General features: G+C 39.8%; 1 protein-coding gene across 7 annotated transcripts in view; it reads left to right on the top strand.

Annotated features, from left to right (window-relative positions):
- Positions 1 to 25,045, top strand: part of BRSK2 (BR serine/threonine kinase 2) — a 585,161-nt gene that overhangs the window by 407,780 nt on the left and 152,336 nt on the right. For all 7 annotated transcript variants that reach the window (XM_070765086.1, XM_070765110.1, XM_070765119.1 and 4 more), the window contains exon 5: positions 17,224 to 17,340. In XM_070765086.1, the coding sequence (XP_070621187.1) occupies positions 17,224 to 17,340 (117 nt within the window). The remainder of the gene's footprint in view (positions 1 to 17,223; positions 17,341 to 25,045) is intronic.

Genomic DNA, 25,045 nt, shown 5'->3' with positions numbered 1-25,045 from the left:
TAGTGATCACCTTCATCTGGATCCTTGCTGTTATTTCCATAGGACATCTTAATTCCTCCATTGTTCACTAGTTTTCCCCTGTTGATGGTCTGGGTGGCACATTTATCCTGCCCAAAAGATTGTGTAAAGAAGGTAGGATAGCCTGGTAGATGACTTTGACATTTGAGAACCATGGCCTGTCTTGTTCAGTATTGTTGACAAAGGAATCAGTGCAATGGCGAATTATAGTGGTGAGTCTTCTGGAAAGATTCCTTTCTTAATATTAATCTCCTCCAGGCTATTACAATTGACCAGTAACAGTATTTTCCATTGTGTCATTTATCTCTGCACAAGACTCCTGATATTTCCTGTTACTTTTAGTCACTCTATTGTCTAATCATGTATCAGGGAGGCAAATGCCTTCTGGTAATCAATCCAATCTCCATTCAAGTTGATCTTCCTCCTCTTGCAGTGTTCCATAATCATCTTGTCAATTAGGAGCTGATCTTTTGTTCTTCTGCTGTTTGGGTGGTTTCCTTTCTGTTGATGTAGAAAGGGCTTGTTTTAAGTGTACTGTTGGCAGGAGCGGGTTCTGGTTTTCTTCACTGCCTATTTGCTCAATGGCGTGCTGCATGGGAACTTTGTACATGTGCAGTGCTAAAACAAAGCTTCTGCACATGCGCAGAACAAACAAACAAGATGGCAGTGGTTACAGCAACGGCAAGAGAGCTGGTTTGGGGGCGTGGCAGGCCTGGGTTGCTGCCGGTTCTAGCGATGTTACTACCAGTTCTATAAGACCAGTCTGAAGCAGAAGGAACCTACATCTAACTGTTGGACTGCATCAACTACAGTTCAATTTGAAAGTTGTTGGCAAGCAAGTTAATTGGCCTGCAGTTGCCTGGAGCTGCCATTTTTGTTGGACCTTTCATTATCAGCTAAATTTTGCCAGATGTTAGCCACTCTTCAATTTCACCTCCTTGCAAGATTATTGTTAAACTGCTGGGCCATGAGTGGGTGTAGACCAGTTAGATGTCTCAACCAAAATCCATGCTGACTAATATTGAACTTGCTTGCCATTTCTCCACCATTTCTGCTGTTATTACAAGCTCTCTCATTTCAACTTCTTTTTTAATTCTCATCTAACTCATAAGAACATAAGAAGAGCCATGCTGAATCAGGCCAAAGCCCATCGAGTCCAGGATTCTGTGTCACACAGTGGCCCACCAATTGTCTATGGGGATCTTGAGCAGAAAGAGAAGGCAAAACCCTCCCTTTCCCTTGACCCCCAACAAATGGTACCCAAAGGAATCCTGCCTGCCTCACCCGATATAGAGGCGGCACATGGACACCCGCTTCAATAACCACCGATACACTTGGCATCCATGAATCTGTCTAATCCTGCCTTGAAGCTATCAAGGCTGACAGCTGTCACGACCTCTTCTGGAAGTGAATTCCATAAACCAATGACCCTCTGGTTGAAGAAATATTTCCCTTTATTTGTCCTCACTTTCTTACCTATGAGCTTAAGGGAGTGCCCCCTTGTCCTAGTATTGTGTGATAGAGAAAATATTTTTTCTCTATCCACCTTTTCTATCCCATGCATGATTTTATACACTTCGATCAAGTCACCCCTTCAATGCCATCTTTCAAGGCTGAAGAGACCAAGGCGTTGCAACCTGGTATCATAAGGGAGGTGCTCCATTTCCTTTATCATTCTTGTTGCCCTTTTTTGCACCTTTTCCAGTTCCATTATATCCTTCTTGAGGTGCAGTGACCAGAACTGTACACAGTACTCCAGGTGTGGTATCACCATCGATTTGTACAGAGGCAATACAACACTTACTGACTTATTTCCGATTCCCTTCTTTATCATGCCAAGCATAGAATTTTTTTTTTACTGCTGCTATGCACTGGGTTGACATCTTCATCGAGCTATCCACCAAAACCCCAAGATCCCTTTCTTGGGTTGTCTCAGAAAGTTTAGTCCCTTTAGTTAAACCCTTTAGTTAAACTGCATTCTTGTTGTATTTATTTGGGTTGTTCCATATCTGCACGCAAAATGTACTGTTTCTTCTTTGTCAGGTGTTGCCTTGGTGGTTCATGAGACCATCATTGATGGATTGATAGAAATATTTTTGATTTGACTGAAATTACAGATTCTTCTTGTAGTGCACAATTCAAACTTCATACCTGCTGATTTTCTTCACTATGCCTTTATTTGCTGATTATTATTTCAAGTGCTTCCTTGCTCTTCCTTGTCTCTCATTATTTATTGATTATTATTATTATTATATACAGTGATCCCTCGAGTATCGCGAGGGTTACGTTCCAAGACCCCTCGCGATACTCAATTTTTCGCGGTATAGTGGTGCGGAAGTAAAAACACCATCTGCGCATGCGCGCCACTTTTCCATGGTGTTTTTACTTCCGCTACATACAGCTCGCCGCTGTCCGCCGCCTGCCTGTCCGCCGCCCGCCCGCCCGCCGCTTGTCTGCCCGCCGCTTGTCCGCCGCCCGCCTGCCCGCCGCTACCACCTCTCTCACTGCCGAGTCCTCCTGCAGCAGCTCTGGCGGCCACCGTTCCCCGTAAGCACCCACCCGCCCACCACTCGTCCGCCCGCCCGCACGCCGCTTGTCCGCCCGCCGCTTGTCCGCCGCCCGCCCACCCGCCGCTACCGCCTCTTTCACCGCCGAGTCCTCCTGCAGCAGCGCTGGCGGCCACCGTTCCCCGTAAGCACCCGCCCGCCCGCTCGCTGCTACCGCCCCTCTCACCGCCGAGTCCTCCTGCAGCAGCGCTGGCGGCCACCGTTCCCCGTAAGCACCCACCCGCCCGCCACTCGCCCACCCGCTCACTCGCTGCTACCGCCCCTCTCACCGCCAAGTCCAGCACTGGCGGCCACCGTCCCCCGTAGGCACCCGCCCGCCCGCGCCCCCCCCCCCGAAAGAGATGAGAGAGGGAGGAAGAGAGTGTGAGAGAGGAAGAAAGAGAGAGAGAAGAGTGGAAGGAAGAGAGAGAGAAATGATAGAAAAAAAGACGTCATCGTGTGAGAAAAACCATGGTACAGTATAGCAAAAAAAACGGGGAGTATTTTTAATTTATTATTTTTTTAAAAATTGCAATATAGCGTTTCGCGAAGATCGAGATCGCGAAACTCGAGGGATCACTGTATATACAAAAATGTGAAGTCACAGCTGCCAGTTCCTCAGACTGTGTTGGCCTTCTTATGCATCAGGTTCTTCCCTAGAACCTAGGATGCTTTAATGCAGGGCTATCAAACTCACATTGTCACGTCGTCATCATGTGATGTATCGGGACCTTTCCTCTTTGATAAACTGGGTATGGGCATGACCACTGCATGATGCGTCCCACCCAAGGGCCAGGAGTTTGACAGCCCTGCTGTAATGTGCCAATTATTATATACACACAATATGAAATCATAGCTAGCCAAATCTTTGGCTGGTGTTGGACTTCATTTGCATCAAGTTCTTCCAAAGAATCTAGGATGTCGTAATGTATCAATATAATAAGCATGTAGATCCAAGCAGTGTGGGTGTCAGGCCAAAGTCTCTACTCAAACGACGGCTTGGGCTTTTGTAACTGACAGATGTTTGAAGTACCATCCAAGGCTATTTGGTATAGCTCCCCACATAATAATTATTATTATTAATATTCTGTGAAACCTTTTCAAATGTAAACTGAGAGTTGGTTTTAATAAGAGAGTCATTAGAGGCAAATTACAGTCTAAGGCTATGCATGCTTTGTGAACCACCATCAGCCATGTTTTGAGCTGCAATAAATTGCAAGTGTACCAAAGCCCAGAGGGGAAAAACATGATGATTAGATATTGGGTAGACTAAAAATCATATTCAGAGAAAATAAGCAGGTAGCACTCACCAGAGCATAAGGAAGGGGCAACTGACAGAAATCAATAGCAGCTGAAGGGTCCAATCTGAATGATTATTTTTAATACAGTGAATATCTTTGGTCACTGTTGGTTTGAGATTAATTTTTTTTTATTACCAATCCATATAGCCAAATTACAAGCTATTTTTTGTATGATTAAGTTTGTTTTGTCTTTTTTTTTTTGGAGAGGGGTAAAAGTGTTTTTTAATTTTTCTCCACTTTTAAACAGTGCAATATCTTACACCTTCAATCTTCAATACAATACAATACAATGAATTTACATTTATATTCAGTATTTATCATCAAACAATATGCTGCTTCCCTTACTTTTATCACCTGGAAAACTTTCATATAAACTTTTTCAATATCATTATGTTTGTATGTATGTGTGTTTAGAAAATGGGGTCTTTTAAATATTTTTAAACAGTAATTTAGATTTGTTGTAAATTGTTTTCACTTTGTTGTGAGCCGCCCCGAGTCTGCGGAGAGGGGCGGCATACAAATCTAAATAATAAATAATAAATAATAAATAATAAAATAAATAAATTATACAAACTTAAAATTCAATTTCAATTCAATTTATTGGATTTATATGCCGCCCCTCTCCGAAAACTCGGGGATACAATACTATTTGCTATTACATTTCATCTATTTACTTTCAGTTATCTATTTAAATTTTATTACATTTAGGCCAAAGTGGTTATTTTCAATTGTCATACATTCTTATTTACCTCTTTAAAATTTCTTTACCCTAATTGCCCTTCAATTTTACTGATTGCCCTTCAAATAGTTTGTTTTGTCTTAATGGTTGGTGATTGGTTGCTTGATTTAGGCTGGACCACTGACTAGGTGAATTCTATACAGTGGATGTTATGATAATAGAAAAGATTCAAGTGGGGTGTTTTTCTTTTTCTGTAACATACTATTTAGTTGAAATCCCACTATCCTCACCTTTGGAAAATATTAAACTCCTAATCACATCATTGTACAGTTGTACTTTTCGAAAATAATTGAATAGTTAGAGTGATATACAATGAAGCATACATTCCTTAGTTACTCTATACTGTTTCAGTGTAGTCATGCGAAATGAATTGGGAACTTGAGATGGAGAGATTACATTTTGCCAAAGTCATTGACACAGTAATCACTTGGATGACTCCAGAATGGTATCCAGAGCTAAGCAGGAATTTCACTTCTGTGATTTGCTGTGGTTTCTTATCAACCCAGAATTAATGGCCTGGGAGGTCTACTCCGTTTTATGATCATTGGATTGATGAAGGAAACTACTATTTAACTACTAGCTTTATTTTGTCTCTTTTACTGTTTGTAGTTTCCAAAACCTCTTTCAAGGTTTTTTTAAATCAAATATTTTAAAGAAGTGCAAAGTAAAGGAACACTATTAGTTTTCTAGGGTGAAAAATGAATGTAATGCATGTTTTTAAATGATGAAGCCTGACCTTATCCTGTCAGGGGATAGCAAAAATGACAAATCGTCTAATCAGCCAGATTATCCAGTCATGACCATACTGAAAATGAAGGTTTCTCCAATGGCTAATGATGGAACATGGATGCTTGTTGCCCAGATATAAAACAGATTGATAGTTGTGTGCTTGTTTAATCACATGCTAGATTCCTCTTCTTCCATCATTTCCAACAGTAGGCACAAAAAGAAACTAATGAGTAATTTCTTTCAGTTAATTTTTAACTCTCTTTGCCTGTTTATTTGCTGATGACCTAAAATGTAATCCTGCTTGAGTTTCTAAAAACATTCCTTTAGAAATTATTTGCATGAAATACCTTTGATTTTAGCATATACTAGTTGATACCCGTTCTTTGCTTGATAAATGGACACTTAAAGCTTGCAAATTATTGAGTAGTTTAAAAAGAGACTGTATTATTTCATTAGAGATGCTAAGCTAGGTTTCTGTTACAGATCAAGATATTATTTTCATAGTATAGACTTTCAGTTCATCCCTCAGATGAATTGTTCAGGGCCTCCCCCATAAACAACATTCCTGGTTTTGCTGTCTGGCTGGAGGATGACCAGACTGTCAGGTGAAGTGACTCTGGAGCATGCCACATAGAATTGGCCATGGGAGAAACTGGCAGCTTCCCTTACTTGTCTTTTCCTAGTCGCATCTTTAAATCATTTCCTGGGTTTTTTGCCTCTTTTCCCTTTAACTCTCTTCCCTTTAAGTAGAAAATACAGATTCATTTGAACTGAGGAAGAGATAAATGTTTATTCTCTGATTTACAAAGCATTGAGATCTTTGTCTACCAGCATCCATGGTATTCATCTGGCTAGCATCCTGTTAGTGTGTGAAAGAGTTGAGGGGTGTTTGGAAAGTCAAACAGTATTTGCTATGTGAGCAAGAAGGAGACAGGAAGGGGTCTGTGCATGGCTTAGCTCAACTGTTCTGTAGTAAAGTTGCTTGCTTCTATGAAAGTAAAAGCGAAACTGAAACTCCTCAGTTTGTGTTTTGCATTTGGATCAGATTTCTTTTCAGGTGGGGAGGAGGGAGTAGAACTCCTTAGAATCAGAAATACTCATGCTACGATTATCATTTTTTTAAAAAAATTCTTAATGAGCACCTAGAAGGCAAGAGGGAAGATCTCAATGCTTTGTAGATCAGAGAATAAACATTTATCTTTTTTTGGCCAATAGTCGAAATAGAAAAATGATAGCCAATCAGTTCTATTTCACTAGAAATGAGTTTCTTTTCTAAGCCCCCCAACAATGAACTTCCTACAAGAAAAACTGGGCAAAAACCATGCTGCATTTCACAAAGAGTGAGGCACCTTATCATTCTCATAAGAAAAGTCTTAACACAAGTGCAAAGGGGAGGTGGTAGTAGTTCAGGACTAAATATGCTGGCAAGGACTGGGGGAAACAATATTGGACAAAGGCAAAAAGAGTGGAGGGGAAACTATATCAATGAAGCAGGTAGGTATAACCAGTCATAATCTTGGATGGTTCTACACCAGTACGTTGAGCATGGGAAACAAACAGGAAAAATTGGAAAACTTAATGACAAATATACCTTAGGCATCACTGACTCTCATTCAAAAAACAAAACAGGTTAAGTAACAATTACATCAAATTTAGCATTAAATAGAGGGCTTCTAGAAGTTTCACTCGAAATATGTACTGTGCTTTTTCTCCTTAAGGGATTTTCTATTTTAAAAAAGGAAAGAGTGATAGTAAAAGCTGGAGGCATTAGAAATGAAAAATAACATTGCCTGGATCCCTGTAAAAGTCCATGAAAGAGGCAGGATTATTGAATATTGTAAATCATTTGACAGCATCTTAAGTCTTTGAAATAGCCACAGAAAACCAAAGCAGAATACATTTACCAGCACAAAGCTATTCCGAATGATGCATGTATTGTGACTTACTTTGAAATATATATCAACAATAGGGACTTAGTAAAAGGTATGGCCCATTTTGGAAAATATTTGAATTTACTTAAAATGTTACCTCTTAAGAAATCACTATGGTACATTTGATCTGGAGCTAATTAAAAGAAATCAGTGGTCATTTTTTAGAACTAAAGTCTTAAGTAAGTTCTAGCTATAGCACTGTATAGTATTTATCTATCTATCTATCTATCTATCTATCTATCTATCTATCTATCTATCTATCTATTTATTTATTGGATTTGTATGCCGCCCCTCTTTGAGGACTTCATGTATACTTGAAGAATCACACAGCTAACTTTGTTCCTTTTGCAGTTGTTCTGAAAATAATATAGAAAAAGGCTCCCGGTCTTGATTTAATAATTTGGATAATCAGGCTTTCTTGCCATCTAGTGATCATCTGGATTTTTGCAGACATGTAGATAGGATGAAACCTAGGAAAAAGACATTGAAAAAATATTAAAGTCTGTAGAGAATCATAAATGCAGAGCCCCAATTTTAGACTTTCTTTTTAAAGCACTTTCTAAATGAAAAAAAAGTAAAATCCACCCATGACGAGAAACTTGGAAAGAAGAGCATGAACTAAGAGAATCATTTGTGAAATCACCAAACAAGAATGAGATTGGGCTAATATATGATTCTGTGTAGGTTTTTGTTTCCTTCTGCTAACATTAACAACTGAAAGTAAGATTAGTAGAAAAAAACAAATGCCAAATCTTATTAGGCTTCAGTAATAATAAATAAGCTAATGCCTTTACAAAGAAAGGAGAAGATTGAGAAGAATTTCCCTCTAGTAATGTTTTCATCTTATTTTTGTTTTCGCTATGAAAGGTTATTGGAGAAGTATTTTGAAAGGGCCATTCCGGATTTTGCATGAATATTGATAAATGACAATTACCAGAGTCTCATCCTCTTCCACTGCCTGAGGCTATGTCTGCTGAGCTATGCAAGTTGCATACATAGTAATTTTGTATAAGGGTTTCTATGTGGGGGCAACGAATGAGAGCTTTATTTGCATTGTTCCCATTAAAAGGAAAGACATTGTTGAAAAGCTGCATGCCAGCCTGCCATAGCAGTGGAACAAAAATTAAGTAAAATTTAAGAGTACTCTCTATACATATGAGTTTTGGAAAAAAGATCATTTCAATTTTGAGCAACGTGCCTCAGACAGTCTCAAATTTTCAAACAATAATTAGAAACACCATGATGGCTGTTGTACCAAACTCTTAATGCACATGCAATCCAAACCATATGGTTTTTCTTTTCTTTTTCTCAAATCTCAATATTCTGCAGAAAAGTGTACATTGACTTGAAGATCGTTTATTCTTCTTGGACTATTGCACGAATCCAATTTTTCTAAGTTGGGCAAGCAGAGATTTTGAATTGCGATGGGCCCAGTGAATGGCTACCAAAATTTTTACTACCACACTGTGGCCGTGGCTTATGAAGGACGCCCTTGCATTTTCTTTCATCTTTCAGTGCAAATTGGGTGCTCTGGGGTAGCAGCCCACCCCTGGATGGGCCACAAGATAATAGAAATATGTTTCTATGGCTCAGGGGTCCCCAAACTTGGCAACTTTAAGACTAGTAGACTCAACTCCCAAAACTCCAAGTCTTTGGAGAAGGGCGGCATACAAACAAACAAACAAACAAATAAATAAATAAATTTCTTCAGCCAGCTATGGAGAATTGAAGTGCACTAGTCTTAAATTTACCAAGTTTGAAGGCCTCTGTATAGATGGAAGTAAGATGGCAGGTGTTGTGATTCAGCCTGAGGCTGCTCAGGGACCAGCTGTGTCTCTGCTGGCTCCATGCTTGGAGGAGGATGACAGCGCAGAGGAGGGGGCTGAACAGTCGGACGGGGGAGAGGAGAGTCAGGAATGGGATGAAGGAGAACAGCATGAGAGCCCCGGGCGGGGGCTCTCCCCAGCCAGTAGCTTGGAGTCATTAGGTGATGACGCACAAGCTGTCATTGACATGAGACAGAGACGTTCACAGCAACGAAAGGAACAGTTAAAGAGATATTATCACCATTGAATTAGAAGCAGCTGGGTTTGGGTGTGGTCCTCATCAGCAGGGTTTAAAAGGCAGGCAAGGCCTTGCAGCCATGTGGAGTGTTATCAATTGGAGTTGCGGTGACCTGTTTGGATTCTCAGTGTCTCTGATCTTGGCTTGTGGCCTCGCAGTCTGGAAGACTCGTGGGAGGCGTCTGTTTGCTATCTACAGCTCCATCTTGACAGCAAGAATCTGGTATTGCTTCATGGACTATTCCCTTCGTGTATATATTTGAAGTTCCAGCGTTTTTCCTGTTTGTAAGGACATTTTCTGTTACCTGTGTTTTCCTTGAATTATATAAACTGCCTTTGCCTTTTACCAGTGTGTCTGGATTCTCTTTTTGGGTTGGTATTGGCTTCTGGAGTGACCCAGACAGAACAGCAGTTAAGTGGAAGAGATGGGAGATAGCCACACTTTGTTGAAAGCAAAATAGGCAGGAAATATGAGGAAGAGGTGAATGCTGGAGTATTGTAACAAAGTCTAAATAAAGCTTATATTACTGCTATATTTATTTAGAAAATGTATATTGCCATCTACCCGCACATGGCCACTCAAGGCAGCTTACTAGGATATAAAAGACATAATATAAAATAAATAAAAAGAATAAAAAAATAATACAATCATAACATCCCACCCACCCCCAACACATTCATACTAGCCATTTAATGGGCTCCATCCCTCTCTGGGTTCCCCAGGACCTGTTGGCATAACCATGTCTTCAATGCAAGGATGGATTCCTCCCAGTTTGGACAGGTTTGCCTGAACCAGTAGCAACTCGCTGGTGACATCACTGAACCGGATCCATGGGCTCTGCCATATATTTTTTGCATTTATTTTTTGAATTTATTTAAATTTTCCCAGATTTTTCTTTTTCTGTGCATGCGCAGAAACTGAGTTTCTGACACTGTGCATATGTTGCCATCTTATTTTTCGCTTTTTCTTTTCTTTTTTGAATTTTTTCATATTTTTCTCTACTGTGCACGTCCCACCCACCCGATGCTAGCTCACGCCACCCAGCCCCTACTTACAGATAAAGCGCATATTTCTTCTGCTCACCACTGCTAGCAAAGATGAGGCTGAAGATCATGGTCTGGGACAGTGATTGCAAACTTTTTTTTTCCTCAGGTGCCGAAAGAGCGTGGGCACATGCATTAGCACAGACACAAGTGCCCACATCTATAATTCAATGCCTTGGGGCGTGAAAACAGCTTCCCTTGCCAACCAGAGGCCCTATGGAGACCGGAAACAGCCTGTTTCCCAATTTCTGGTGGGCCCAATAGGCACGCGTTTCACCCTCCGCAGGCTCCGCAGGCTTCCCTGGAACTGTGGGATGGTAAAAATGCCCTCCCCCATCCCCCTAGAGGCTCTCTGGAAGCCAATAATGCCCTCCCAAAGCCTCTGTGCAAGCCAATATTCAATTGGCCAGCACACACATGCACTTTGGAGCTGAGCTAGAGCAATAGCTCATGTGCCAGCATGCCACCTGTGACACCCGTGCCATAGGTTCGCCATCATTGGGCTGGGGGTTGGATGGGGGAGAGAGAACTGGTGAGTCATATGTTAAGATTTATGGCCCCCGGGCTTGTCAACAAAGCCAGGTCTTAGCAGCTTTTCGAAAAGCCAATAGAGTGGGAGCAGTGCGAACATCGGGGGGAGTTGGTTCCATAGACCCAAGGCAGCAACAGAAAAGTCCCTCCCCCGCGGTCCCGCCAACCTACATTGTTTAGTCGACAGTACCCAGAGGAGCCTGATTTTGTGAGATCTAATGGGTGTCTGGGAGGTATGTGGCAGGAGACGGTCCCATAAATAGTCAGGCCCTAAGCCATGTATGATAGCCATGGATGCTAGATGCTAGATGCTAGATGCTAGATGATAAATGATAGATAGGGAAAGGAAAAGAAAGGAAAGGAAAGGAAGGGTGAGGGAAGGGAGGGAGGAAGAAATGGAGGGAGGGAGGGAAAGAGGAAGGAAGGAAGGAAGGAAGGAAGGAAGGAAGGAAGGAAGGAAGGAAGGAAGGAAGGAAGGAAGGAAGGAAGACATGACCACAATTGAGCCAAAATTTTGGTTGCTAAGCAAGAGCATTGTTAATTTATTTATTTATTTATTGGATTTATATGCCGCCCCTCTCTGAGTGAGTTTCACCACATTTTACTCAACCCATGACATTTCCGGGCTGTAACAGTGATGTGCAAGCTAGGGAAGAACATCTGAAGGCAGATGTTGTAATGTTCTGATGTGTAATGTTCTAATGTGTGGCAGAAAGTGGACTCTGTGTGTGTTTTGAGGTTGAATGTGTACTTTTAGTAGAGCTCTCTCTCTCTCTCTCTCTCTCTCTCTCTCTGTGTACATACACATACAGTATATATATTAGATAATGTATCTTTTTGTGTGCCTGTGTGTTACACGTATGTACACATATGGCATATATACAAGGGATTAAATAGTATACTTTGGATGTTCAGTAGTAGTAAATAGACAGGGAAATTGTATCTCATTGAGGCCATTGAGGCAAGAAGAGGCTAGTACTACTGCTGACTGCAGTTTGGCAGTTTGAGTCTCACCAGCTCAAGTTTGACTCAGCCTTCTATCCTTCAGAGGTCAGTAAAATATGGACCCTGATTGTTAGGGGCAATATACTGACTGTAAACTGCTTAAATAGGGCTGTGAAGTTGTATATAAATCTAAGTGGCATTGCCGTTCTCTTTCCCTTCCGCCTTCTTTCTCATGCTTTTCCTCCACACAGATTAAATATATATTGTATATACATATATGTAAATATCCTTTGAAATCCATGCTTCATTTTGAATTTATAAAGCATTCTTTAATTTGGTATTTATGGAAGTGGCACGCACATTATTGACTGCACTCTAGATAAAGCTGAAATAAGCTTTTTGATGTGTGTTTTGCTTCACTTTTCCTTTTCAATCTTCTTTCTTGGCATGTACCCTCTACATTAAGCATTTTGGCTTCTTGTTCACTAAAGTCGCTGCCTTATTTAATCATGTTTTCAGCCAATATGGAGAAGGACTCTGGAGTATTTCAGCGTGCAGAACATTAAAAGGGCATTATGTCCTCCATTCACCTGCAGAGTAAGGTGACACTGATCATGTAAAACATGGGATCAGAGGAATCAGCTGGAAATGAACCAAATAAAGTTCATTTACCCTGTATTGCTCCATTATGTTTCTGCTTTCTTTGGAACAAGGTGAGGTTTGGGAGGATTGCATTTTAATTAGATTATCCAAGCTGCTGGACTTTTAGAAATTGTAGCTTATAGCCACTGTTCTTCATGCCTCTCTGCTGACAGATCAGATGTTCCGTAACTGGGGATGGAGAGCGTTATATCTTCTATCAAGTTGAGCTGATAGCATTACAGATAAACAAATACCCAAGATACCTGCATTACACACTTAAACTGTGCTTTCCGCTGCGATAACATCTGGAAATTAGTATATTCTGAAGGCAATCTTAGCCTTCAGAAAATTGTTCCCATGTCCTCTGTTTTGGTATTATATCCAGGGGTGGGCTGCTGGGGGATTGCAGGGGTTTGGAAGAATCTCTGCTAAGATTCTGTGCAGTTTGGAGAACCCCCAAATCCCACTCCTGGCTGGCCCCACCCACCCTGCTCTTCCCCAGAGTCCCCATGCAGCCCGTTTTGGATGCAGGTAAGTGTAGGGCATGCATGGAGGCTTGGGGAGGGTGAAAAATGACCCTAAATGAAGTTTGGGAAGGCCAGTTTGTGGCCTCCAGAGGGCCTCTGGAGCCTGGGTAGGCCATTTTTGCCCTCCTGGAGGCTTGAGAAAAGCCTCCAGAGCCCAGGGTGGGTAAAAATGCCCCCTACCCACCGTGGTGCAGGAAGCTGACTAGGCCATGCTCACCATGGCTACGCCTACCCAGAAACCGGGCAGAGAAACGCTTGCTAAATTTTTTGAAGCCCACCCCTGATTATATCAGTGCAAAACTGTCAGGATCATGCCTACCTGAGAGAATATTCCAAATTACAGAGAGAAGAATTGTCTAACTTTAACAATGTAAAACTGCCTAGTCATGGTGCATATGCAAATTGTAATGTAACCTGATTGGCTGACAAAAGTACATAATGCACCTTTGCATAGGTGTGGCTTGTGGCTTGGCTTGAATGTATTGTGGCTTAGTATGGTTTAGAGAGGCTTGTAAATTACAATCTTGTGGTGGATGAAGATTGTAACTGAGACTAGTAGGTAGAGAATTGTGAGTACTTTGTATATTAACCACTAGAGAGCTACAATGTAAATATATTAGTGTAGGTTTGCTACTAAAGAAGTAAATATTTTCCTAAGAAACTCTGCAGTACATTCTTCAATGATCTTCAAGATAAAGGTTCCTGATATTCTGGTCTGTGGCAGGCTGGTTAGCTGCTGTGGCTATCTGGGTGGGTTAGCTTCTGCAAAACGTTACTCCAACAAAAACTTTAAATGTACAGAATTGGCTTGCATCTAAAGTGACAGTCACCTGTTTATTCTTATAGTCTCCATTACCAGTTCTCCTCCTTCTCCAGTAAAATGTTAATTCATCTTCCACCTCCTCATTTTTTCCAATATAATTTGTAATCCACAAAGAAATAATTAGGAGTAAATACAAAATATGCTTATATGTAAAGAGAGAGAACTACTTTCTAAGCAGACATAATTCTCTCATGTCAGCAGGAAGACTCATCGTGAATGTCTCACAGAGTAACCAATAGTGTTTCATTGTTAGGATAGAATTGAGCTATATTCTGAATAAAAGATGCCACTTCTGAATAAACCATCCCTCATTCCAACCATGTTGGATAACTTCTACATAATCTACATCCTTACTTTTAAAAGAAGATTTTGAAGACCATGAAAGAGCATCAATTGCAGGGTATCAATGGCAAGTAATTACAGTGATCCCTCGATTTTTGCGGTCTCGATCTTCGCGAAACGCTGCACCACGGTTTTTCAAAAAATATTAATTAAAAAATACTCCACGGTTTTTTTGCTATACCACGGTTTTTCCCACCCGATGACGTCATACCAAGAGTCACTTCTCTGTCTCTTTCTTTCCTGTCATTCTCTTCCTCCCTCTCTCATCTCTTTCTTTCTTTCCTTCTCTCTCTTTCTCTATCTCTCCCCCTCTTGCTCTCGAGCGGCGAGCGAGCAGCGGGTGGCCGGGCGAAGGGCAGGCAAGCGGCGAGCGGCGGGCGAACGGACAAGCGGCGAGCGGCGGGCGGGCGAACAGACGAGCGGCGAGTGGGCAAACGGATGAGCGGCGAGCAGCAGGCGGGCGGGCGGGCGAACGGACGACCGGCGAGATGTTTATTTTATTTATTTAGATACTGTAGATGTTTATCTAATATTAGTTGCACTTTCGTCGCTCCCCGGCTCCACCATCTGCGCATGTGCGGCCATGGAAAAAAGGGTGCGCATGCACAGATGGTGTTTTTACTTCCGCACCACTATACCGCGGAAAATCGATTATCGCGAGAGGTCTTGGAACGTATCTGTTTCAACCAGGCTTAGTGAACTATGGAAATCATAATTTTTTGGTCTTGTGCATGAATTTTGTTAAGATCTTGCTGGAGTGTACCTCTCCTAGGTCTTATAGAACACTCAATGGTGTTCCATACCATTAACCCCCTGAACTAACTACAAGAGTTGCTGATTGGCGTCCCCTGTTTTACAATGGTTTTACTCCTTCCTAAGCAAATGGTTCTAAACAGTAACGATTGGACATCAAAAGTCTCTCAGGTCTCTACCTGGAAATTTCAACTGGTATACAATGATTGTCTGAATGCAGTCAGATAATGTAAGAGTTGCTTAAACACATACAGTATTATGAGCACAGCAGAGTCCAGATGGCTCAATACCCTACTATCTTTGGAACTACTTTCTCCAGGCAAAAGCTACCTGTCAATCAAGTTGAGTATGCTGTGGATATCTCCTCCCATAGGTTAAACTGTTGGCAGATGGGAAGTAGATTTTCTCAGTAGTCAACCCATCCTTATGGGGAATAAATCTTCCCCCAGAAATTAGTATTCATAAAAGTAATGAAAAGTGTTTGAGGCTTACGTTGCTGGCTTCTGAACCATGTTTTCTCAGATATACTTAGTCTGTAATTTTAATTTTTAATTCTAATTTAATGCTTAAATCTATTTAATTTTAAGTATTCAAATTTTATCTGCTATTTCATTTGCTTACTGTGCTATTTGATAGTCTGTTGTGAAGACTGTCAATTGTCCAGAGTCTTTTAAACAGGATGGGATATGAATCATTTAATAAATAGAGAAACCAAACTAGGAGAAATAGAGTAAACCAATAATATCTAGATTGTTCCAAAGTTGCAAAGGGATGGGACACTGAACAGTCCTTCTACAAAAACAAACTTTGGAACAAAGTTACCATTCGTGATTAATTTTGAATCACAATGTCGTGTTTATTATCTCATTTGAATGATTACAGAATGCATAAATGCTGTGGGAGGGGGGAGCATTGCTCAGTAGGGAGCAGAAATGAGCAGTGGTGGCTAGTGGTTAGAACACAGTATTACAGACTGATTCTGGTGACTGCCAGCAGTTCAATTTCCACTGAATTACACATTCTTTCCAACATTTAAGCCATAACAAATTTGAGTCTGGTTCCACTAAAAAACTTATTATTCCAAACAAAGAAAGGAGGAAAAGGAGAAAGATATGTCTTTTAAAAAAATGTTGGTCACTCTTACTTCCATTAGACATTTTTTTCTATCAATAAGAGCAATCGCTTCTTCAAAACCACAAGTTAACCCTATTAATATATTGTGTACTTTTAAAATTTAAAAGTGGCATGAGTTTTCTAACTTTTCAAAATAGACAAATGTAAATGCAATGTGTAAAGGCTTCTTTTGAAACAATAGTGAAACAAAACGATCTGTGATCTGTGGGGGTGCCGATAACTAACAATCTGAACTGGTCTCTCCACATGTCACCCTTAGTAAAGCGTGCATCTTCATTTCCTGCATCGGATGACGAGAGCACATCCCTCTCCTTCTGTTCTGGCTACTTTTTACAGAGGCACGATTGAGCATATTTTAACAAACTGCATCACTGTTTGGTTGGTGATAGCAGTGCCTCAGATAGAAAGTCCATGCAGAAAGTGGTAAGGACAGTCAAGAGCATTATAAGAAGCTTGCTTTCCATTATTAAGGATACTGCTTATAAGTGCTATGTGCTTAGAGCGCAGAGTATTGTTAGAGACACCACACACCCACTTCATGATCTGTTTCTGTTACTCCCCTCTGGGAGAAGATTTTGAAGTATTTCTAGCAAGACTACTAGAGTCTCTAACAGCTTTGTTCCCTATGCCATCTGTCTGGTAAACTTGCAAGATTCGTTTTTCTCATCATGTATATGTATACATCCAAACTACACTGTGTTGTTTCTCTTTGTCATATAATATATGTTAGATATGTGTGTGTGTGTGTGTGTGTGATATTTTGTTGATAATGAAAATAAAAGGAAACTAGTATAGATCTATTTCAAGCTACTTGGCTCTCATCAGCTAGCCATACCCTTTACCGGGATACATACATACATACATACATACATACATACATACTTCATACATGCATTTATTAATTTTTTTCATACATACATACATGTATTTATACATACATACATACATGTATTTATTTATTTATTTATTTATTCATGTTTATGTAGTATATATTGGAGGTGGTGGTAACCCTTTAACAGCTGTATGCAATGAAATGTCATTTTAATGTATACTGATTAGTGTACATTCAAAGTGACAATAGATCTATTCTATTTTACTGTATGCAAAGAGAAGCAACTGCTTTGGATTAACCCCTTTTTGTTCCCTTCTTCACAGCCACAGAGATTTAAAACCAGAAAATCTACTATTGGATGAAAAGAACAATATCCGAATAGCAGACTTTGGAATGGCATCATTGCAAGTTGGGGATAGTTTACTTGAAACAAGCTGTGGGTAAGTTTTATTAAGAGCTTACATTAATAAGCTAGAATGATATCCCAAAATCATGAGGCCATAAAGCATTTAGCAATCAGTTGTAGAATAAATACACATTGGGAAGTAACAACAACAAAAAAGAGCCACAGTATTTTTTTCTTTTAAAGAAGTCTCTGTTTGAGTAACAGAGGAAACCAGATTCTGAACCAAACAATAGATCTGTAGAGTGATTCAATAAGAAATTATAATGAGCACATTAACTCTTCAGGACTCTTTATTCCTCCTAAGAGAAGTTAGTCCTTGACTCACAACCTTTCATTCAATAACTATTCAAAGTTACAACAGTGCTGAATGTGCCCTTGGTGTTCTTCCATTGTGGTTTCTCTACCATCATGTGATTTTAATTATTAATTTAACATAGTTATATAGTCACCACAATTTAACGAAATCTTGGTGTTTCCAAAAGGAAAGCTAAAATGACATATAAAACTAAACAGATGATTCGTTTATTTAAAACATTTATATAGCTGCTCATCTTTCTTTTCCCCCAGCAGGGATAGCATGGTATGATATGGTATGAAATAGTATAGAATAGTGTCGTATGGTATGCTATGGCATGGTATGGTATAGGATGGGACGGGACAAATGCCATAAAACTTTTGTTTTTAAGTAAATCCCTTTTTATATTTAAAGATATATTTAAAGTGTCACCCTGACACTTTTAAAAACATGCAGTTTAGCTCTTGAAAACATTCCCCTAAAAATACCTACACTTTGAGAGTGTAACTGTTAAACATGCTATTAAAATGTTCCCAGATTTTTTTAAAAAATAATAATGTTTTTCTAAGTGTTTAGACTGTTTTAGAGATTCAGTGGCAGGTTTCTATTCAATGGTGTTTGGTTTTTCTATTTATGGAACCCTCTATATGCTGCCACCACCTACTGGAGATAATAAATAACAACATTAGTGTTTGTTATAATTTTGTAGGTTTAAGAAGCATTTATCAAAAAAAAAAAGGATTTTTATGTGCCACCAATTTGTGGAATCTGAGAGATGTCAGCAGGATATATATGATGATTAAAAGTAAACTTGACTTGAGATGGGTTATAAGTATCAATAAATAAAACATATTTTCATTACTGGTGTTCAATTTATTTTTCTTAGCTGCACATTCTTAAATTGGAAGGAAGTCTGTGAAACAGAAATGAAGTGTAGAATCCAGGACCTGCTAACTAATGCACATTTGAATTGCCCCTTCATTAGGGAAGCTATTTAAATTTCAACTTTCTCCTTCCGTCCTGTAATATGACAGAGAAAAGCTGAAATTGTCTGACTCACATTTCTGAACTTTGTCAGAAAGCAGCATTTGTCTTCTTTCCCCCTGTTATGTACCTTCTAAAAGGATTTAAAGTATGTGCTATGCAAATAATTCTAAATTACCAATGGGCATGTGTGATTACTAAGAAGGTATTAGCAAATGGCTGTATTATTTTTGTTAGATGAGGTGGAAGGGATCTTAGTTGATCGGTAATTGATGGTAGTTTAGAGCAGTGTTTCTCAACCTTTAAGCAATTTTAATAGGAGTGGACTTCAACTCCCAGAATTCCCCAGGTATCCCCATGGAATTCTGAGAGTTGAAGTTCACATCTTAAAGTTCCGAGGTTGAAAAACACAGTCAGAGGTGAGTTCCTCCTGGTTCTATGGAACCATTAGTAACTTGGCAGCCTGGGTTGCTGGAACCAGCAGCAACCCAAGCCTGCCACACTCCTGAACTGGTTCTCTTGGAAGCATCATAGGCGGCACCATTTTGTTTTTTGCTTCTGCGCATGCACAGAAGCTGGGTTTTTAGCACTGTGTATGTGTGCATGCCCACGCAGCACATCAGGAGGCAAACTGGCAGTGAGGTAATCCAGAACCCACCCCTGGGCACTGTTATTTATTTTTATTTTTATTTATTTATTTATTTATTTATTTTGTCCAATACACAATACATATAGTAGAGAATAGACATGAGGTAATATATATAAAGAAAAATATAAAAATAGAGGAAAAGATATATGAAAGGAAGAAAATATATATGATATATGAGATAAAGGAAAGACAATTGCACAGGGGACGAAAGGCACACTAGTGCACTTATGTACGCCCCTTACTGACCTCTTAGGAACCTGGAGAGGTCAATCGTGCATAGTCTAAGGGAGAAATGTTGGGGGTTAGGGGTTGATACTATTGAATCCGGTAATGAGTTCCACGCTTCGACAACTCGATTGTTAAAGTCATATTTTTTACAGTCAAATTTGTAGCGGTTAATATTAAGTTTGAATCTGTTGCATGCTCTTGTGTTGTTGCGGTTGAAGCTGAAGTAGTCATTGACAGGTAGGACGTTGCAGCATATGACCTTGTGGGCAATACTTAAATCGTATTTTAGGCGTCCCAGTTCTAAGCTTTCTAGACCCAGGATTGTTAGTCTATTTTCGTAGGGTGTTCTGTTTCAAGTGGAGGAGTGAAGAGCTCTTCTGGTGAAATATCTTTGGACGTTTTCAAGGGTGTTGATTTCCGAGATGTGGTATGGGTTCCAGACAGATGAGCTGTATTCAAGGATGGGTCTGGCAAAAGTTTTGTAAGCTCTTGTGAGTAGTGTGAGATTGCCGGAGCAGAAGCTACGTAGGATCAGGTTAACAATTCTGGAAGCCTTTTTGGCGATATTGTTGTAGTGGGTTTTAGCACTTAGGTCATTTGATATTAGTATTCCAAGGTCTTTTACTGAGTGTGGGTTGGCTGTGAGAATTTGTTTATTCAGTTTATATATGAGGTTAGGATTCTTTTTGCCGATGTGGAGGGTAGAGCATTTGTTGGTTGATATTTGAAGTTGCCAGCTGTTAGACCAATCTGAGACAAAATCAAGGTCTTTTTGGAGAGTAAATGTGCTGTCCGTGGTGTTGAAAAGTTTTACATCATCGGCAAAAATAACATAGTTGCTTGTGATATGATCGCAGAGGTCGTTGATGTAGAGAATGAAAAGAGTAGGACCTAATACGCTGCCCTGGGGAACAGGGCAGTTATGATGGGAGCAATAAGGAAGAAAGAATGCCCAGTGTCTTTGGGTCAAGGTCTCAATTTCAAGGTCTCAATTCTCAACAGTAGAAATATTCTTCAGGTAACAACCTCTGCATATTGATATTTAAAAAGTTAAAAGAACACAAAGAAAACTGACTTTCATTTATGTTGTATTACAAAGCCTTCAAGTATCCTTGAGATCATGAAGAGAATTAATATAGAAAAAGAGTCCTTCAGATCATGTATGCCCTTCACATTAGAACATGAGCAACATGCAGTCCTCACAGTGCCTCCAAAGCATATCCTTGAAATTTAGTTGCAAACTGATAAAAAAGCAACAGCATGATATTCTGCTTTAGGTAGGGTGACAGCAAAACCCCAAGTAAAATAAGTGGGTTAAGCCTCTTTCAGCTTTAAACCCACTCTTCAGCAGGATTTAACAGGGCTGAAAATTGTCCTTCCACTTCATCTGCTGATATGATTGCATCATCACATCTCTGGCAATCCTCAGTTACTGGGGGCAGGGGGGATTAAAATGGCTGTGATTGAGTTGCTAGCCAAGCTTTAGAGTGTGTAAAGCCATGGGATTTGTAAACTATAGAGCAGCGTTCCTCAACCTTCCCAAGTTTAAAATACGTGGACTTCAAATCCCACAATTCCCCAGCCATCTCCATGGAATTCTGGGAGTTGAAGTCCACATATTTTAAAGTTGCTCTTGCATTCAAATTTTCTTTAGGGTGTATATGTACGCTGAGAGCATATGCACCAAGACAAATTCCTTGTGTGTCCAATCACACTTGGCCAATAATTCTATTCTATTCTGTATAATGTAGAAGCAATTGGTCTCTCATGGTTGGATGAAAATGAAGACTATTGGGGGAAATGGTTGGTTTTATAAGACTAAAAAGTGGACTACCTTTTTGCCATTCTTTTTCTTCTTCTCAAAAGCCCCTTGGGGACAGCAATCCAGTGCAATTACCGTAATCAAATTGCTGGTGAGGGGAAAGAAAAAATACTTTTATTTATCCAGCTTCTTATATCTCACTGGTTTTTGTGCTTTGAATTTATTTGATTGGTGTTTAGAAACCAAGCTTTTGCTAGCATCTAGAAAGTCTTCACTCTCTCCTCTCCAACCTGCTGACCAAAGGGTGGGAAACTTGCCCTCTTTTATTCTTCATTCCCCCCCCCATGTTTAATGATTTTGTTGCAATTACCTTTTTTGAGAGCCACCCAGAGTATTTGATAGTCAGGAAGAGGCGCACAAATTTAATAAATTATTATTTTGAGAGCTGTAATCAGGGGTGAGCTACGAGCCGGAACGCTAAATTGTGCTCGCCGCCGCGGCTAGTAAGTTCTTGTGGGACCAGCACGATTTTGCTGCTGCACCTGTAATGGTAGCAAAATCACGCACGGAGCCACAGGTAAAATCTCACTGAAACATGGGCGCAATTTTGCTACCTCCACAGGTGTAGCAGCAAAATCACGCTGGTCCCGCAATAACTTACGAGCCGCCGCGGCGAGCACAATTTAGCGTTCCGGCTCGTAGCCCATCGCTGGCCATAATCTAAATCTATTAAGTGAGGTGAAAGCTCTCTTGAACATAATTTGGTGGAGTCCCTATTCTGGGGACAGAATAATTCTTCCAAGCCATATTTCATACTAGATCAGCTGTAAGTTAATGTCCTTTTTCAATATCCTCACTTCCAAAATTATATTCTCTGTCCTTTTTATTTATGGGGGAATCCCTTTTTCAATTTTAGATTATCTTGTACGTTTGCAGAGAAATACTTAGCAGTTAATACAGTAGCTGGCATGTCAGCCCTCCTAAATCTCAGGCAGCGAATAAGCAGCGCTGGAATTCAGCGGTTGGTGCCTGGAGCAGAAACAAAGGCTCATGTTGCTCTCTTCAAGTGCACTAATAAAGAAATCAGTGGAACAGAAGAGAAATGTGTGTCATAAACAAAACAGCAACTTTGCAAACCCTCGTTTGCAGATACACGTTAAGTGCAATCATTGGGCCTCTGTGTGAGCTATTACACTGCTTCATTAATTCTCTTGGCATGGTGCCCAGCATGATTGACATTGAGACCTTCTGCTAGGTCTAGTAAGAAAGGAGGAATATGTGATGCCACGCTATAAAACTGCAAAGATATATTTGGAGTGGAATCCTTTTCATCTAAGGTCTTTGTTAAATGATTGTTAGAGTTTGTCATATCATTTTGACTCTATCTGCAAATTGTTATTATTTATGTCTGCCTCTTTAACAGACACTATTAATTCGTTTTCATTCCTGGGTACAGTTCTGAAATTTCCATTAAATTGATTTATCACACTTATTTGCCAGCTACCTGACATTAGTAACAAGCTTACTGAAGAATGCATTTCCTGGTTATCAACATTAACTGACCTAGATTTTCCATTGTTTATATGGAGAGATTTTAAACATCCTATATGTATAATCTTTTCCCTAAATGTTCTCTGCTATCTTCTTATGATTTAATGTTATTAGAAACTCAATTTACTTTTTGTCAAGGTAATGCCCTGCTCTTGATCTGTGCTAAAGATATGTCCACAGATATTAATGCGACTTTCACTGAAATTCAGTCTAACCACTATATTAATTTTACTCTTCAAGGTAAATTCAGTCCCCTCCCCCCTTTTGAATTTGCAAAAGACTAAAAGCAGACAAGTTCAGAAAATGTCGATGATCTAAATTGCAATAATTTCTTTGTCACTTTTTTGTAGTAGTGTAACTTTATCAGAATCACTGGAGACAGTGATAATAATTAATATTTCAGCTTTTCAAATAGCATTAGTGCTGCTAGCTCCAGTAATAGAATAGCTCATCATAGAAATTTCTACACCTGTTTAAAAAAGTAATTACATTATTTAGAACTTACATAGCTCTCTGCCTTATATACAGTACTCCTAGATGGCTCACAGTAATATTAAATAAAAGCAGAATTAATGAAATAAACCGCCTCTACAACAATGACAGATATCCCAAGCAAGTCGCCACAACATCTTCACTCTGGATCTTAAGAACCCTCTACAAATCTAATATATGCAGAGTAGTGTAAAATTCATACAGATTTGCAAACTAAACCCAAATTACAGAAAATATATATTTTATGGCAATCAGAAATCTTTCAAATATGCTGTCTGTTAATAATCTATTGTATTAGACCCATTGATGTCAATTCAATTCAATTTTATTTGATTAGTCAATTGACCATATCTAAGCAAAAATAGCAACCACATTGGTCATCATAAGGCAAGACACATGATTTCTCACTGATAGTAAAAAAAAATTAAAAATAGGAGGTACCCTTCCTCCAATTTGTTTTAGTTTCCCCTCATGATAATATAGTTTACTAACATGGCACCAGCCTTGAAGTTTATTTAGATATCTGTGGCATATACAAATTTTATTGTGATCCTGACAAGCTTGGGAAGGCAGAGACTTGAACCTGGGTCCCCTATATACTTTGTTAATTTGTCTCTTAGCTCAGCATTTTGTAGCCCAAGTGTGCCCACCCACTTTCTAAAGAGCTTAAATGCTAAAGGATTTCACTTTTTGAGCAAGAGTTGGCTGCTGATAGTTATCATTGCATTTTAACTATTTTAATTCCTCAATATGCTCTGGCACCCTGCCTGATTTGTAACTCTGGTTGCAAGTATTGCTGATGAAAAGGAAGGTATTCAAACAGAATGGTTTAGGTTTCCATGACGGCTGTGACTATCATTGATCTTCAGTGTGTATTCCCCATGTTGAATCTAATGATTGATATTCAGGGCAGCTTTTTGCCAAAAAGAGAGCTTTTTGTATTTTTGCAAAAAAGAGAGCTTTTTGTATTTTTGTACAGTAATCCTTGACTTACAACAGTTGATCATTCAAAGTTACAATGGCATTGGAAAAAGTGACTTATGATTGTTTTTCACATTCACAACCGTTGCAGCATCCCCTGATCATGAGAGACAGGGTGAGGCGAAGCGCCCCTCAACATGAGTGATGTTGAGTTGGCCACGCCTACTCAGTCACATGACCACCCAGCCACGTCTACCAAGCTGGTCATTAGGGCAGAGAGCCAGTTGTTAAATTATTTAAATATCACCACCGATAGTAAGGTGTTATGTTTTAATCTTTTCACATATTTACAGTATACAGTATATCTCTTTGTATCAGTCAAACCTTAAGTAGTAAAATAGTGACTCGGTCTATATTTGCTCATTGTACAAAAGCATTGCTACTCAGTGCTGGGATCACGGGTTGTGCTCAGTGAAGGGCTAACAAAATTTTTACTACCACACTGTGGGTGTGGCTTATGCAGGACGCCCTGCATTTTCTTTCAACATCTTTCAGGGCAAATTGGGTGCTCTGGGGTGGAGCTCCATTTTTGCTACCCCACTATGTCCCCCCCCCCATCCGGGCAGTAGCCTAACCCTGGTTGTGCTCCTCCACATTGTAACTATGTTCTTCTCAGAATAGACTCAGTAGTTTATTTGTAGCATTTCTGAACTGAAATCTCTGAGGTAATAAAATTGGATGTGTACCACTGATAACCATGAACAGAGCCTCTAATTAATTGTGCCATGAAATCAAAAAGTTTGATGCTTTAGTGAAATGGATACCCTGCATTGATGCACCGTCAAAGTACTATTTTG

This window comes from Erythrolamprus reginae, chromosome 1 (assembly GCF_031021105.1).
Source record: "Erythrolamprus reginae isolate rEryReg1 chromosome 1, rEryReg1.hap1, whole genome shotgun sequence".
NCBI lineage: Eukaryota > Metazoa > Chordata > Lepidosauria > Squamata > Dipsadidae > Erythrolamprus > Erythrolamprus reginae.
This window is presented reverse-complemented; position numbering and strand designations above follow the sequence as displayed.